The sequence below is a fragment of the Mustela erminea genome, chromosome 9 (genome assembly GCF_009829155.1).
Source record: "Mustela erminea isolate mMusErm1 chromosome 9, mMusErm1.Pri, whole genome shotgun sequence".
Taxonomy (NCBI): Eukaryota; Metazoa; Chordata; class Mammalia; order Carnivora; family Mustelidae; genus Mustela; species Mustela erminea.
The window spans coordinates 72,431,146-72,448,683 of NC_045622.1; the positions used below are offsets into that span (position 1 = coordinate 72,431,146).

The 17,538-nt window shown below is 39.7% G+C and overlaps 1 protein-coding gene across 2 annotated transcripts in view; it reads right to left on the bottom strand.

Annotated features, from left to right (window-relative positions):
* Positions 1 to 17,164, bottom strand: part of TSG101 (tumor susceptibility 101) — a 42,722-nt gene extending 25,558 nt beyond the window's left edge. Inside the window, exons 1-4 of one of the 2 annotated variants that reach the window (XM_032359230.1) lie at positions 16,985 to 17,164; positions 10,995 to 11,079; positions 8,050 to 8,115; positions 2,678 to 2,841 (exon numbers count right to left, since the gene is read on the bottom strand). In XM_032359230.1, the coding sequence (XP_032215121.1) occupies positions 2,678 to 2,841; positions 8,050 to 8,115; positions 10,995 to 11,079; positions 16,985 to 17,026 (357 nt within the window). In that variant the 5' untranslated portion in view covers positions 17,027 to 17,164. The remainder of the gene's footprint in view (positions 1 to 2,677; positions 2,842 to 8,049; positions 8,116 to 10,994; positions 11,080 to 16,984) is intronic. The other variant, XM_032359229.1, reaches the window with a different exon arrangement.
* Between the last annotated feature and the right edge of the window lie 374 nt (positions 17,165 to 17,538).

Consider the following 17,538-nt stretch of genomic DNA (forward strand, 5'->3'; position numbering starts at 1 on the left):
GGGTTACTCTTGTACAGTAGTTCTCAACTGGGGATGATATATTTGCCTCCCAGGGATATTTAGAAATGCCAAGAGATACTTTTGGTTGTCACATTGGGTGTTATGCTACTGGCATCTCCTGAATAAAGGCCAGAGATTCTACATCCTTCAGTGGACATGACAGCCCTCCCACAATAAAGAATTACCCGACCTACAATATCCTTAGTACTGAGCTATATACTTAGGTGTAGAACTACTAGGTCACAGGACACGTTCTCACAATTACTAAGGCTAAACTAGTTTTCAAAGTAGTTGATGTCAAAGAGTTCTCTTTCTCAGCTTCCTCACTAACCTGCATTGTCCACTGGTAGCACAAATTTGATGGTATGTAGTGGTAACTGTGGTTTTAATGTACACTTCCCTCACTACTAGCAGAGTTAAACATCTTTCCATATGTTTATTGGCCACCAGAATTTCTCTTTTGTGAAGTACTTGTTAAAGAGTTTAATCTGTTTTTCTACTGGTTTTCTTTCTGATTCCCAAGTTATTTTAATGTTCTGGATATTATTCTGAGGGTATTAAGTACTACAAATATCACTTCCAGTTTGTGGTCTTTCCATACTCTTTAATGTCTTTAATAAATAGAAGTTTTCAATTTGTACAAATTCAAGGTAAAATTTATTACTTTTCCTTTCTAATAAATACTGTTTTGTTAAAAAAAACCTATTCTAAGATCACAAAGGCAGTCTTGTTTTTTTTCCTTTTGCCTTTTATAATCTACCTGAAATTTCTGTATATTATATGAATAGGAATCCAACTGTCTCAGCTCCATTACTGAAAAATTGATCATTCTCTCCAAATGATCTGCTATAATACCACTGTCATATATCAAGTGTTTATATATAGTGGATCTTTTTTTGAGTTTTTTTTTTTTTTTTTTAAGATTTCATTTATATGAGGACAAGCAAGTGCACACGAGCAGGGGGAGGGGAGAGGAAAAGAAGCAGATTCCCTGTTGAGCATGGACACGATACAGGGCTTGATCCCAGGACCCTGAGATCATGAACTTGAGCCAAAGACCGACACTTAACCAAAGACCGACACTTAACCAAAGACCGATACTTAACCAAATGAGCCGCCCAGGCACCCTTCTGGGTTATGATGTTCTATCTATCCATCTGAATATTTCTGTGACAATTCCGTACTTCCCTTGTTTTTATAATACATTTTGACATGTGTAGGACAAGCCCTGTCTACCTTATTCTTGGAGAGGGCCTTAGCTATACTCAAACTTTTTTTTTTTAAAGATTTTATTTAGCTATACTCAAACTTTTGCATGTCCATATAAATTTTAGATTCAGCTTATCAAGTTCATAAAATTAACAAATATACAAAGAAATAAAAACTGTTAGGACAAAGATCAATTTGTAAAGAACCATGAATAAGTTCTCTCTCCTTTAAGTCTTCTTTAACATCTTTCAATAAAATTTACAATTTTTTCCACAATGGACTTGTAGATCTTTTGTAAAGTTTATTTGTAAGGTAATGGAACTGAAAAATACATTCATTTACCAGTTCTTTAATTCTCTACTCTGCTGAGTCTAATCTGCTACTAAACCAGGCTACTGAGTTCTTAATTTCTATTATCCTATTTTCCAGTTCTAAGATTTTCCACTTGGTTCCTTTTTAATACAATTCTCCATCTTGAACATATTAGTCCCAATCATTTCAAGTCTGGATCTGTTAACTGGGTTACCTGGGAGTTGTGGTGTCCTATTTCCACTGTCTTCCCCCCTGCCCTTGTCCTCTTTTTTGATGTATTTGGTAATTTTAAATTGTATGTTGGACACTGAAAAATTATAGAGGTGCTATACACTATTCTTCCTCCAGGAAGGGCTCACCCTATCCTATGGCAGGCAGATACTGTGAGAATCACCTTAATACAACCAGGACTGAGTTGATTCAAGGCTCCTGAGGTGTGCTCCTCCAGTGGCATCATCTAAGAGTCTGGTATGTTTACTTATACATCTCCTCCTTGATAAGGTTCCAAGCTCCTACTATCTCCTCAACCTGGGGCTGCAGAGAACCTGGCTGGGTTTTTCAGAGGCTTCTGCTTAGTTTTTGTTTTTTTAAAGATTTTATTTATTTGTCAGAGAGAGAGAGAGAGCGAGCGAGAGAGCACACAAGCAGGGCGAGCAGCAGGCAGAGGGAGAAGCAGACTTCCTGCTGAATAAGGGCCTAATGTGGGACTCCGAAGGCAGGTGTTTAACTGACTGAGCCACCAGGCGTCCCTCTGCTTAGTTTTTTAAACACTGTCTTTGAAGCTTGGAATTCAGTTTATCCCTTGAAGGAAAAACTCAGATTATCTGCTTTGCTTCTTGATAGGAATGCTAAGTAATGAGATTTGAATAGTTTCACAAATATATGTCAGCAGTACACTACTTTTTAAAATGTATTTCCCATTATATGAATCCTATCTATTCTTAAAGGTTCAACTCAAGCAAATAAAACAGTACCAAGCTCTATGCAAATATATTTCTTTTGGAGAAACTTTTCCAATTACCCAGCTCAATGATTAGGATCTTATGTGAACTTATCTCTCCTCCTGGGAATCCTCTTTGAATATTAACAGAAAGTAAATGCTAGGGAGCAAAACATATAAAATGCAAAGAATTCACACAACACTGTTAATACTTACATGTTTCCATTCATGTAGATAAGGAAGATAGATCTTCCCATTTGCATCCACATGCTTTCCTGTTTTAATAGTCATTGAACTAGTAGGCTTAACAAAACAGATAGGGGGATTATATGGGTATGTGTCCAGCAGCCACAGGCATATTGGAATATTATATGTATTACCTGAAAGAGAAAGATAAACCTCAGTTACTCTATTTTTATTATTTTTAAATAATGGCTTAGTAGTTAAGCAAGAGAGAGCTACAACTAAGCAACACTTAAAAGAAAAATCTCAAACAAGTATTTTGTTTCAAAGTTCTGTTTTAGATGTTTCTCAAATTTTCAGTTTTTAAATGACACCAGCAGGATTAAGGAGCTAATTGATCACTGCTCTGCCAGCATCTGCTTGGTGCTATAAAACCTTTTTACAAGTTATGCTTCAATCCACTTATTTTTTTATTTTTTAAAGATTTTATTTATTTATGAGAGAGAGAGAGAGAGAGCAAGCAAGCACACAAGCAGGGGAGCAGCAGGCAAAGGGAGAGGGAGAAGCAGGCTCCCGACTGAGCAGAGAGCCCAATGCAGGGCTCAATCCCAGGACCCTGAGATCACGACCTGAGCCAAAGGCAGACGCTCAACCAACTGAGCACCGCAACCAGACTCTTGTCATTTCGGTTCACAAGGTTCACTGGGAAGGGATATAAAAGGAAGACTATGGATTTTGGTGTCTTATGAGAAAGTGGTATGATCAGTTACACCTGAAATTCCCTTGCCAAAAGCTAGACTGTAAGACCTAATCCAAATGCCAAACAGATGCTGCGTGGTGACCACAGTTTGACCAATCCATATGGTATTTTCAGTGGTAGTTACTCAGAATCAATGATATTATTTCCTTTTTTTGCTTAAGGTAATAGAATCTTTCTCAGTTGAGAATCTGACTAAATATAGTCAAACTGAACAGTGTTTCAAAGGATTCAGTAGTTAACATACTGAACATAAAGCATCTCCTTCTCCAACTAAGCTCAAAGCCCTATGTCCCAAGTAATCATTTGAATCACCTAATGTAATTCAGATACATTTCTTCCCCCTAGAAACAGTTTCATTTCATGTAAGTATATATACCTAAACTGCACTTAAAGGATATCAGCTGTGGGACTCGATTTACTTTTTACCCAAAATTTCATCTATAATGGAAAAAAAACCCAAAAAACACAACTCCAATAGAATATATCTGAACACATAAAATGTTAACTGTATTTCCATCACCCAGAATTCTTTGTTTTATGAAAATAAAGAATTCTACAGAATTACTTGGGCTTAGAACTATGCCATGTAAGCAATGGTGAAGGAAGAGAAAAGGTTTAGGTATTTAATTAGTTAAATGTCTTTAATTATGCCATAGTTCCTGCTTCCCTCTCCATACCAACTATTTCTCCACCCAAGTTTATTTCCTGAGGACAATGGCAAAGTCAGTAATCTTGAATTTTACTCAGTCCACCCTAAATACATCATAGCCGCTCTATTTATTTTATTTTTTTTAAAGATTTATTTGTTTGACAGAGAGAGAAATCACAAGTAGGCAGAGAGGCAGGCAGAGAGAGGGAAGCAGGCTCCCCGCTGAGCAGAGAGCCCGATTCTGGGCTCGATCCCAAGACCCTGGGATCATGACTGAGCTGAAGGCAGAGGCTTAACCCACTGAGCCACCCAGGCACCCCTCATCATAGCTGCTTTATATGATGCTGATGCTCAACTGTTTTCACCCTCAGCCTGGAATGCCCATTCTGATATAAATGGTCAACTCATCCTTCAATACCAAATTCACAAGTCATTTCCTGCATGATCTTCCTACATGGTCTTATTCTCCTCTGTAATCTCATAGCACTTTTATATTTTATCATTCTACAGCAGTTATAGGAAAGTGTAAATAACTACTTATCCCCTCTGTTTTCCCATTTATGTAAATTCTTCCAGAGAAGGTACATCCTTTATTTACTTTTTAAAAAAGATTTTATTTAGTCACTGGGAGAAGATATTTATTCACTGGGAGAAGATACCTGCAAACGACATATCAGATAAAGGGTAGTATCCAAAATCTAGAAAGAACTTATCAAACTCAACACCCAAAGAATAATCCAATCAAGAAATGGGCAGAGGGGACGCCTGGGTGGCTCAGTTGGTTAAGCGGCTGCCTTCGGCTCCGGTCATGATCCCAGCGTTCTGGGATCGAGTCCCACATCGGGCTCCTTGCTCGGCAGGGAGCCTGCTTCTCCCTCTGCCTCTAGCCTGCCACTCTGTCTGCCTGTGCTTGTGCTCTGTATCTCTCTCTCTAACAAATAAATAAAATCTTAAAAAAAAAAAAAAAAAAAGAAATGGGCAGAGGACATGAACAGACATTTCTGCAAAGAAGACATCCAGATGGCCAACAGACACATGAAAAAGTGCTCCACATCACTCGACATCAGGGAAATACAAATCAAAACCACAATGAGATACCACCTCACAGCAGTCAGTATGGCTAAAATTAACAAGTCAGGAAACGACAGATGCTGGCGAGGATGCGGAGAAAGAGGAACCTTCCTATACTGTTGGTGGGAATGCAACCTGGTGCAACCACTCTGGAAAACAGTACAGAGGTTCCTCAAGAAGTTGAAAATAGAGCTACCCTACAAACCAGCAATTGTAGTACTGGGTATTTACCATAAAGATACAAATGTAGTGATCTGAAGGGGCACGTGCACCTGAATGTTTATAGCAGCAATGTCCACAATAGCCAAACTATGGAAAGAACCTAGATGTCCATCAACTGATGAATGGATAAAGAAGATGTGGTGTGTATGTACACACACACACACACACACACACACACACACACGGAATACTATGCAGCCATCAAAAGAAATGAAATCTTGACATTTGCAGTGACATGGATGGAACTAGAGGGTATTATGCTGAGCAAAGTAAGTCAATCAGAGAAAGACAATTATCATATGATCTCCCTGATATGAGGAATTTGAGAGGCAAAGTTGGGGGTTTGGGGGTTAGGGAAGGGAAAAATGAAACAAGATGGGATCAGGAAGGAGACAAACCATTAGAGACTCTTTATCTCACAAAACAAACTGAGGGTTGCTGGGGCGGTGCGGGGAGAGGGAAATGGACAGGGTGGTTGAGTTATGGACATTGGGGAGGGTATGGGCTATGGTGAGTGCTGTGAAGTGTGTAAGCCTGACGATTCAGACCTGTACACCTGGGGCTAATAATACATTTTTATGTTAATAAAAAATAAAAATTAAAAAAAAACCTAGAAAACTTTGTTGAGTGAACAAAGCAATAATCACGAATGGACCTTGAGTATGATAACACTTATGTAAATTCTCAGAACATACAAAGTAAGATTGCCTATTGTTTATGGAAATGTGTGTACTAAAAGCACAGGAAAGATATATAAGCAGCTTGGGGTAAGAGTTCTATCTGGGACTGGAAAAGGAGAGCTGGTTAGGAAAGGTTACCTTCCCATCCATTTTATGTAAAACAAAAGCTCTGGAGTAATTATGACAAAGTGTTTTTGTTAAATCTAAGTAGTGGATACAAAAGAGCCTGAAAAACTGTTCTGTGGGCTTTTTTTCATGTCTGAAATATATCAAAATTAAAGTTTAAAAAAGGTAAAATGACAGAGAGAGAGAGTACGTGAGCAAGCACCAGAAGGAGAGGGAGAAGCAAGCCCAATGTGGGGCTTGATCCCAGGACCTCGAAATCAAGAGCTGAGCCTCAGGCAGACTCCCAACCGAATGAAACACCCAGGCACCCCCTTTATTCACCTTTGTATACACAGCCCCATTCCCTATGCCTCATGCACAGCAAGTACTATATAAATCAATGGGTGTGTTACAGAGACAAAGGTCTTAGGTAGTCACAAGGAATAATTAAGAAACAGAACTGTCCAAAAAGAGAATAGTCATTCATGAAGCTGAATGCTCCCTTATCACTGTAAGTACTCCAGGAGAGGATGGATCACTGGCTAAAAGAAACATTATCCATCATCAGCATTATCACTGACATCAAAACTACAATAGCAGCTACTTTAAAAAAAAAAAGGTTTTATTTATTTATTTGTCAGACAAAGAGAGACAGCAAGAGAAGGAATACAAACAGGGGGAGTGGGAGAGGGAGAAGAAGGCTTCATGCTGAGCAGGGAGCCCGATGCGGGGCTATATCCCAGGACCCTAGGATCATGACCTGAGCCGAGGGCAGACACCTGAGTGACTGAGCCACCTAGGTGATCCATAACAGCTACTTTTGATATCTGTTTATTACACACCAGGCTCTGTGCTAAGTCCTTTACATTATCACAATGAATACTTTTATTTTTTTAAAGATTTTATTTATTTATTTGACACACAGAGATCACAAGTAGGCAGAGAGGCAGGCAGAGAGAGAGGAGGAAGCAGTCTCCCTGCTGAGCAGAGAGCCCGATGTGAAGCTCGATCCCAGGACACTGGGATCATGACCTGAGCCGAAGGCAGAGGCTTTAACCCACTGAGCCACCCAGGAGCCCCATGAATACTTTTTTAAAAATTAGTTCTATTACCCAATTGTTCTAGATATCCATTGTCACAAAACTGACAGATTACGGAGAACTGAAACCTTACTTTGCCTTGACTTTAAAGCCTCTACCTTAGCCTTTATACTATACAGCTTCCCATTGTTGGGAATGTTTGGATGGGGTGGAGGGCTGAACTATAAGGTATTTTTTACAATCCCTCTCTAGGGGTACCCGGCTGGTTTGGCAGGTAGACCATGAAACTCTAGCTCTTGAGGTTGGGTTGTGAATTCAAGCCTCATGTTGGGTGTAGAGACTGCTTAAAAATAAAACCTTTATTAAAAAAACAACAACAACAGGGTGCCTGGGTGGCTCAGTTGGTTAAGCAACTGCCTTATGAGCATGAGGATCATGCTCAGGTCATGATCCTGGAGTCCTGGGATCGAGTCCCACATCAGGCTCCCAGCTCCACGGGTAGTCTGCTTCTCCCTGTGACCTTTTCCCCTCTCATGGTCTCACTCACTGTCTCTCTCTCTCTCTCAAATAAATAAATAAAATCTTTAAAAAACAAAAACAAAAACAAAAACAAAACCGTTCCTAGTTCTAAGATTCCCTGATTCCATGAAACATCAAACTTTTCCAGTACATTGAGGCATTTATTTGTTGATATGCTTTAGCAAAGAAGGGGAAAAACTGAAAATATTAGGTGCTGCTGCCAAATGAAGTTCAATTAGAATAAGTTAAAATCTCTATATCATCATTTAAGTCAGGAGAAAGTAGGTTTAATTTACTTAGAACTCTTTGGCAATCGCAATGCATCTATATTGGAAACATAAATTACATAAGATGTTTACCTTTATAAGGCACAGGAATTGTTCCAGTGAGGTTCATTAGTTCCCTCGAACTGCCATCATTAAAAACTGAAAAGAAAGAATAATGATTCAATCATGAGCATTTTCACAAATACTCCCATATGAATTAATGTTTCAGAAACACTGGTTAGAACTCATTATTACCCTTGAAAGGAGCTAACTTGTTAATATCTCATCCACTGTGTCCAGTAACAAAATATCCTTTGTTGATTGACTCAATGGGATCGGTTTTTAAATGAATAAAGAAAAGATGCTTTGAATTACTTGGACAAATGAGTGTGAGTGCTATAGTCCCAGCATATATAAGCTTTAGTCCCCAACTAATATGATTATAAAGTCACTCAAAAATCACTATCAGCTGATACCACATTAAATGTTAATTCAGAATCATTAAATTTTAGACTGCCCAGATGTTTATCCCTATTCAATGTCATTCTCAATCCCAGTGTAGTAGCAAACCACAGTATTAAAGTTTTCAGTCAAATAGACATCTTTCAATACAAGTACTTCTCATATCACATTAAGTTTTTCTATTTGTAATTGATTATAATTAGGCCACATGACTTATATCATATGGACTGCTATTATTATTGTTATTTTTTTTAAGAATTTATTTATTTGACAGAGAGATCACAAGTAGGCAGAGAGGCAGGCAGAGAGAGAGAGAGGGAAGCAGGCTTCCCGTTGAGCAGAGAGCCTAATGCGGGGCTCGATCCCAGGACCCTGAGATCATGACCTGAGCTGAAGGCAGAGGCTTAACCCATTGAGTCACCCAGGTGCCCCTGGACTATTATTTTTTGTAATAATGATTTGGAATTAACACTGTATCGCACAGAAAAGCTGTAATGTGCAGTACAGAAACACAGAACTGTATTGTTTACCTCTGTTCTTTCACTTAGCACTGACAATTATAATCTGTGCTATAATTCATTCTGATTTTGTGCTTTTTTTAAAAAAAATCATCTTATGTAAATTTAGGGTTTTTAAAGGTTTTTTTTTTTTTTAATTTATTTATTTGACAGACAGAAATCACAAGTAGGCAGAGAGGCAGGCAGAGAGAGAAGGGGAGGCAGGCTTCCTGCTGAGCAGAGAGCCCGATGCGGGGCTCGATCCCAGGACCCTGAAATCATGACCTGAGCTGAAGGCAGAGGCTTTAACCCACTGAGCCACCCAGGCGCCCCTAAATTTAGGGTTTTAATTACTCTAAAAACATGGTGATAACAATGGTCTAGACTTGGTCCAGCCATATAAAGCTATATAAAATTTATTCAGTGATACTGGAGTCTGCCAGTTTATAAAGATTTCATTTATAAGGATTTTCATTTATTTTGAGAGAGAGAGTGTGCATGTGTGCTTTTGCAGGGGGTGGACCAAGCGAGAGGAAGAGAGAAACCTAAGCAGACTCTGTGCTGAGCATGGAGCCCAACAATAGGACACTCGGCTCAATCCCACAATCCATGAGATCATGAACCTGAGTTAAAACCAAAAGACTGACACTTAACTGACTGCCCCTCTTTGTCAGTTTAGATAAACATATTTATTCTTTGAGCCTGCAGTAAAAACTAAACACTTTACAGTAAAGTTCTAGCCCCAGTCACTTTTTTTCCCCCTCACTAAAGCCATTTTTAAGTTAACTCTAATTTTGGTAACATGAGGTTTTCCCCAGATCTAAGTACTACAATATGTGGACAGGAAGGAAAATTGTGCCCTAGGTTTGGGAGAGAAATTCTGGTTCATGTCTTTGTTGTTCTAAAAATACAGAACTGCTTCTCCCTCTGTTAACTCTCATCTTTTGTCACCAAGCTCCTAATGTTTTCAAAGCCCTAGGAGTGAGTGGAGTTTAGAATGACAGCCTTACGACAAAACTTAGCTCGTAGCCCTCAGTGCCAAGAGCCTCATGATGGACAGGAGGCAGCAGGGGTTTTCCCTTGGCCCTGGCACATTAGGGGTTTATAAGGACATCGAGTTGGAAAGATGACAGGATTGGTGGGGACAAAAAGACCTTAAAAAAAAAAAAAAAGAACAACTCTAGAGAGTGCCTGGATGGCACAGTCTGTTAAGAGTCTGACTCTTTGTTTCAGCTCAGGTCATGATCTCAGGGTGGTGAGATCCAGTCCCATGTCGGGCTTTAGCAAGGAATCTGCTTTTTTTCTCCATCTCCCTCTGCCACCCTGTCCTTACCCCCACTGGCTCTCTCTCGCTAAAATAAACAAATCTTAAAAACAAAACAAGACAAAAACAAAAACAAAAAACAAATCTACGAATTGTCAGGTTTTTCCTTAACTCTCAATTTTATTTCATCTCAACAGAAAGTAGACACACACTGTACCTACCTACTCTATAGAATTAAGGACCATATTAAAAAAATGTTTTCCTCATCTATAAAATGAAAGAGATATTCCAGAATATTATTTTGCAAAATGTGTTCCTGAGAATATAAAGAGATGTTCTGGGGAGAAAAAAAAAGTTCAGTAGTTAATTAACTTTAGGATATACTGTATAGCAGAGTCTCTTCTCTCCCCTCTTGTGAGGCATAACATACTAGCATATTAAAGGCTCTGAGATATCTTGCTGCAAAGAAACCCATTTAATTTTAATTTATAATTGCTCAAACTTATCCCTTCATCCCAAGAAACATTCTTCATAACTATGGATAAAATTTGGGGAAATGATAAACTAAATTATTTTTAAGATCCCCTCTAGGTCTAAATTTGCACAGTTGTTATTTTTTTTACAACTTAAAGTAACTAAACAAATCTGTTATTACTAGATTGTGTCATTTCCTATACCCCCAACACTTTCATTAGGTGGAAGCTCAACCATTATAAAGGAAAAACCAACAAACTTAGAAGAAAATGGGAAACCTACAATCATTAACAGAGTAAATTCAAAGTACAGTAATTGATATTTTTATTATAGAGACTCACCATAAGAATCCAATACAGGTTTGAGATCTTTGTATAAAGTAATAACATTGACAGTTTCACGTACAGTTAGGTCTCTGTATTTGTACTGAAAAGCAAAATCACACAGGAATTTAGTTTTAAAACCAATGCACATATTTTACTGTTAGGCTTACCACCTTAAAATCTTATTTTCTTAATAGCACTCTTCTTGAAAGTATAATGGTTTTTGCTGATCATTAACATTGATTAAAGCCTAAAAGAACCTTGATAGCTTTCTCTCTGGCTACCTATTCAAATCATTTACTCACCTCCATTTTTAGCTCTTCTTTCCAATTGGAAAGACCCATTCACTAAATCAAATCGCAATCTTTTTCAAAGATCTAGCTTTCACCTCTCTCCCCCTTCTTAATGAATCCTTTTCCAGACTTCCTTTAAGCCCAATGTGATCTGTCCCTTTTCTCCAAACTCTAGCATCTACTGTCAATACCAACTATTTTGCAATTTATCATTTAAATATTGTATTTTTACACCCCACGTTGTACTACTGCACTCCAGGAAAATGAGGAACCTGGCTTACACATTCTTGGCAGATGAGGAGCTCAGGAGACAGGGACCCCCATCTTATTACAATACATCAAAGCTCACCAGTTAATTAGCTCCATCCATGTACACAAAGCTTTTAGTCAGCTTTTAGTGTTTCTCTCTCATAAAGAAATAATCAGCTATTCCAGAAAGACAGACTCCAAGAAGCAGGACAGAGACCAAAACAAACAGAAATGAAGGAATTAAGAAATTAAAAAAAAAAAAAATGCAAGGAACAGAAGAAACCTTCAAAAAAGAATTAGCATTAATACCTTCAAAGAAGAAATGACGTTATATTCATGAGACAAGGACACTAAGAGAAGAAAGGACTCTTGAACATAAAAATTTAATAGCTGGGAAATGAGCATTCAACAGGAGGATCAGAAAAGAAGTCAGAAAAATCTCACAGAGCCTAGTGAAGACAAAGTGGTAGACAATAAAGGAAAAATACAAGAAAAATTAGGGAAGAAATCCAGAAGGTCTACTGAAAGGGCTCTCTTCAGAATTTCTTGCCCTCTTACGACCTGAGGCGCCACTTTTCCCCTGCTACGGGATCAGTACTATTAGCACACAAACCTGCTCCCATTTCTCCCATTTTATTCCCTCTCTCTCTCTCTCTCTCTCTCTCTCACACACACACACACACACACACACACACACACTCCTGACCTCCCATCCCTTCCAGTTAGGACCACACTTCTCACAGTTCTCCTTTACAGCAACTCTTGCAAGGAACTCCCTACATTTGCTGTGACGGCTTTTTTCCTATTCTCTCTTTAGAACTTTTTATTAATGAATATTTCAACACATACCCAGATACAGGCAGAATAGTACAGTGAGTGCCCTATATCCTATACCCAGCTTCGATGATAATCAACTCATAGCCAATCATAATTCATAACTTAATTCACCTTTCCCTCCTCCTGTAATATTCTGCAGCAAAGTCATATCCTATGGTCCACAAGTATTCGTGTATATCTTTAAAAGATAAAAACTTAAAAAACCCCACATATTATCATACTAAACTAACCCATTTCCTTATTATCAAATATGCAGTTGCATGTCATATCTTGTTTGAACAGAGATCCAAATAAAGTCCATACATTATCATTTGTTTAAATGTCTTTTAGGTCTCTTAATCCATAGTTTCTCTCTTTCATCCCTCTCCAACAATAGCTTTACTGTGATAACTAATAATTCATATGCCATATAATTCATTTAAGATGAATGATATAAGTTCAATGGTTTTCAGTACTGAGTTATGCAACCACAATTTTAGAACACTTTCATCAACCCCAAAACAAATTTGTACCCCTTAGCAATCGTTCCCTTATAACACCAACCTCCATTTACCCCAGACAATTGCTATTTTGTTTCTATCAATCTGCCTACTTTAGACACTTCACAGGAATGGAATCATATAATCTGTGGTCATATACGACTAACTTCTTCCACTTAGCATGTTTTTAAGTTACATCCACCTTGTAGCATGTAGTACTCCTTTTCATTGCTGAAGAATATTCCATTATAGGGATATAGAACATTTTATTTTTCTATTCCTCATCAGTGGGCTCATTTCTATTTCTGCCCCTTGGAATTTATTTGTTGAAAACACTGGTCAATTAGTCCTACAGAGATTCTTATGCTTTGGATTTAGCTAACTGCATCCCCTTGTTGTAGTTTAATACATATGTTCCTATGTCCTTCGGATTTCCTGTGAATTACTAGTTGGATCTGAAAGTTATCTTTTTCAGGATTTTTTCTGAATTTCACTTCTTTGCCACTTCTTCTCTACCTACCCCGCCCCCACAACATTATTTCACAGGTAACATATATTATCTGGGTATCTCTCTGTGATGTTAGCAACCACTGGTGCTCAAAGACTACACCCATTCTCTTCAAACCCACTTCAATCAGGCTTCCGCACTTCCACTGAAATTGACTGTCAAAGTCCTCAGTAACTGCTCCATGGCTGTATGCAAGGGCCAATTCTCAGTCCTTATCTTACTCAACCTATCAGCAGCACCTGACCAAGCTGATACCTTCTTAAGACATTTTTTCCACTTGATTTTGAGGACACCACCGCTTATTTTTCTCCTCTCTGTGTCTTTGCTGGTTCTTTCTCTTCCCCTAACCTCTAAATATTACTGAACCCTACAGCCCAGTCTTTGGTCTTCTTTATCTAAACTCACTCCTTTGGTGATCTCTCATGGCTTTAAATTTATGGCATAAATTTAACATTTATGTGATGTTAACTCCCAACTTAAAAAAAAATTCCAGTCTGAATCTCTTTTCTAACCTCTAGGTATGTATAACCAATTGCCAGTTTGATAATCCCCACTTGGATATTTCATGAATGTCAAATTTAACATGATCAAAACTGAACTGCTTATCCCCTCAACCCCCCGGGCCAAATCTCTTCCTCGTACATTCTTCCAATCTACATCCAGCTGCTCAGGACAAAAACCTTGAAACTATCCTTGATGCCCCTCTTCACATCCACAGCGAACCTGTGAGACAATCATATTAACTCTACCTTCAAAGATAAGCAGCATCTTATCACTTCTCACTACTTCTGTGGCTACACTCCTCGTTTTAAGCCACCATCACCTCTCAGCTAGGTTACTGCCAACAGCCTCCTTATAGGTTGACTCTGTCTCCACGTTTAACCTCTACAGTCTAGTCTCAACACAGTAGCCAGAGCAAAACTGTTAAAAGTTAAAACAGATGGATGGCTTCCCATCCATATTCCAAGTGCCAAAATCCTTACACTGGCCTACAAGACCCTCCAAAATCTACCACTTTTATTCCCACTACTTTCCCCCTTGCTCATGCTACTCCAGTCACCTTAGTTTCCTCTGCTGTTCCCTTATCGCGCACGACAAGCTTCCGTCTCAAGGCTTTCACACTTATTTTCCTTCTTCCTGGAATGTTTGCTTCCTCATCTCTTTCAGGTCCCTGCTTAAATACATCTTCTGAGAAAGGTGTTCCTTTACGATTTCACACAAGTGCACTCCATCCCATCCCCTGCCCTGAGCATTCTGTATTACCCTTTGCTGCTTTACTTTTTTCCAAAGCATTTATCACTTTTTAGCATACTACTTAATGTAGTTACTGAGTTTTTATTGCCTTTTATGAGAATTTAAATTCCAGAAGAGTATTTTGTCTGACTGTTCACTGCTGTATCCTTAGAACTTAAAACAGTGTGAGGCATGGCAATCTTCAATGAGTCAGTTCTCTTCTACCTATTTAGTGGTGACTCCCCCTCTAGGAATGCTGTAAGAATACAGGTAGTTGTCTACATGAAAAATCCAAAGTATGAAATTATATGTGTGAAACAAGATGGACTAGAAGTAAAACTGTATCACTGTTAATTGCTAAAATGATGACAGAGAAGGGTATTAACTAAGAGTTAAACTGGGAGCCAAGATAATACTCAAAGGTAAAAATTATAATAATACATAAAAAGATCATTTAATGTATGTCAATTATACCTCTAAATAAAAAGACATGAAGTCAAAACACGTGGCCCAAAGTACTATGATGGGTATGGAGGTCCCACAATCAGATAAGGAGTAAAGGACCGTCACCCTTGCAATGTGCCCAGGGTCCTGGCTAATGATTCCTTCATCACACCAAACTCAACTGAAAGGTTAACCCCTGAAGGCAGCCCTCTACCAGAAAGAAGGAACTCAGGGAGCTTCTTTTATTATCCTACTTTCTAGTCCTACCTATCTATTCATAGGCTGGATAGAGAATATGTTAATACTCAGAACTGACATCACTTGTAGGAGACTCAGTTTTTCAGATATTAAGCCAAGAACCAAAAGTTAGGTAGAATGTCCTCTCCCACCTCTTCTTTGTATCTTTTTTTGTTGTTGTTCTTAGGGTAAAAAGAGGTTGGCGGTTGGGGGAGGCAGTGAAGATATAAAAAAATTCTTCTAAAGGTGTTCTGCATCTGTCTTTGAAGGCAGGTTTCGCTACAGTAAGTTTGGGAAACTTAATCATGGTTTTTTAAAATTCAGAACCATTATTTGATTATTCTTGTCCCTCGACAGGAAGACTAAGGCAAAAACCTTAATACTAATGTGATCAATTTACACATAAAAATGGCATGGAAAAGATACTTTTCAGTTACATCGTATGTAAAATAATGTACTGTTTTTTAAAGTGATACATAAATGTTTGAACAAGGACCTGGGCCACCATCTAATAGGGCGCCCCCAATCTTCCTCTACAATCAAGAATGACTACTTTAACAAAAGAAAATTAAGAAGCCCAGAAGATATTAGACAATCAAGAGAAGTTTTATTTTGAAAACTGCCACTTCCTCTTTAGAGGTCATTTGCTTTTCAACCAAAGACTAGAGGCACGATTTTACTGGGGGGCAGAGGGGGGTGGTGGTAGAGGGGCTGGATATTTTTCAAAGAACTAAGTTTATACACAGTGTGTGTTTTGTTAATAGTGAAAACTGCTTAAACTACTTTGATTCCTACCATTCTTGCTTTGACAAAAGTATCCAAAGCCAACCCACTGACCTGGAGAAGATTCAACTCTCAACCACTTCACACGCATCTAATTCCTAATTGATAAACTGAAAAGAAAAAACGCCCACTATCACCCAGTTCACTCTGTTACCAGGTACCACATTTAAAGTAACGATCAAAATAATTCATGGCTTTAAAATGTAAAACGCCTCTCTACTTTTTAAGAATTAAAAAAATACACTGGTCTTGAACTTTGAAGATTATAAATTAGGTTCAAAGCAAACAAGTTCGCGTTGTAAGAGCCAAACAATTAAAAGTGGTTATAAATCAAAGACCCTGAAATTCTCATGGAATTCTATTTATCCCACCGAGGTAGTGACGCACAGATACTTAGGCTTACCTGAACGTCTTTACTTATAATTGAACCAATTCAACCAACAGTTAACTGACCTCCGCGGGTCGGGTATTGAGCTGTGTGAGAAACATAAAACTGAAAAGGACACAATCTCCGGGGGCCGGGACGGAAGAGCGAAGACGGACGGATCCCTACACTGGACACCGGTGGAGGGCTATCTCAGATGGAGAATTAAGTCCACCCCCCTCTCTGTGTTTATAAAAACCAGGACGAAAACTACACTGCCCCACACAGACTGTTCCAAACTCTACCCGCAGAGAGGGGGGCGGGCGGCAGGTGGCAGGCGGCCTCAGCTCCGCGCCTTTGTTGACCGTCGCCGCCCCCCGCCTCCGTCTTCCCCGGCTGTGGAGCGGGGATTCCGGCACAAGGCGACAGGCATCGCGGGGCTGGGGCCGCAAAGGCGGCTGAGGACTGCACTGGGCCTCCGGCCGGCCGAGGAGGCGCGCTGGTCTGAGTCCGGCCAGGCCCCGCCGGCGCCAAGGGGAGTGGTGGGCGCGCGCCGGGTGGCCAGTGCGCCGAGGACTCACCTTGGACACCATTTTCTTGAGCTGGCTCTCCGACACCGCCATGGCGGCCGCCTCGCGACTCCCGTCCCCGCAGGCAGAGGGTCAGCCGCTCCGGGGCCGCCCCAGGCCGCCCCACACAATCACACACCTAGTAACCAGCCCCCCACCCCCCCCCCGGCCTCCAACAACAGGAAGTCGGCCACCAGGCCAGCTCTTCCGCTTCCTTTACGTCACTTCCGGGGCAAGCAACTGAGGCTGGGAGCGGTGTAGGTTCCGACCTACCTGGTGAGCTGTTCTCCCCAAGCTAAGTGAGGTCCTAGTGATGAGGACAATCTTGTGAGGATCGAAACTTTGCAATGGGGTAGGATCAGCAGGTGTTTCACGGTTGCCTCAGGCGAAGGGAGCAGGTGCAGGGAGGGGAATAGGAAGGTTTCGCGAGTGAGATTTAATGACCGATTCAGCACTTGGGCTGGGAGTCAGAAAACTGTTGTGCGACTAATTTGCCCTTGTGATAATTGAAGGCAAGCGCAGTGTAGCTGGGACTTAGTTTTTCCCAACTCTGAGATGGGAGGCTT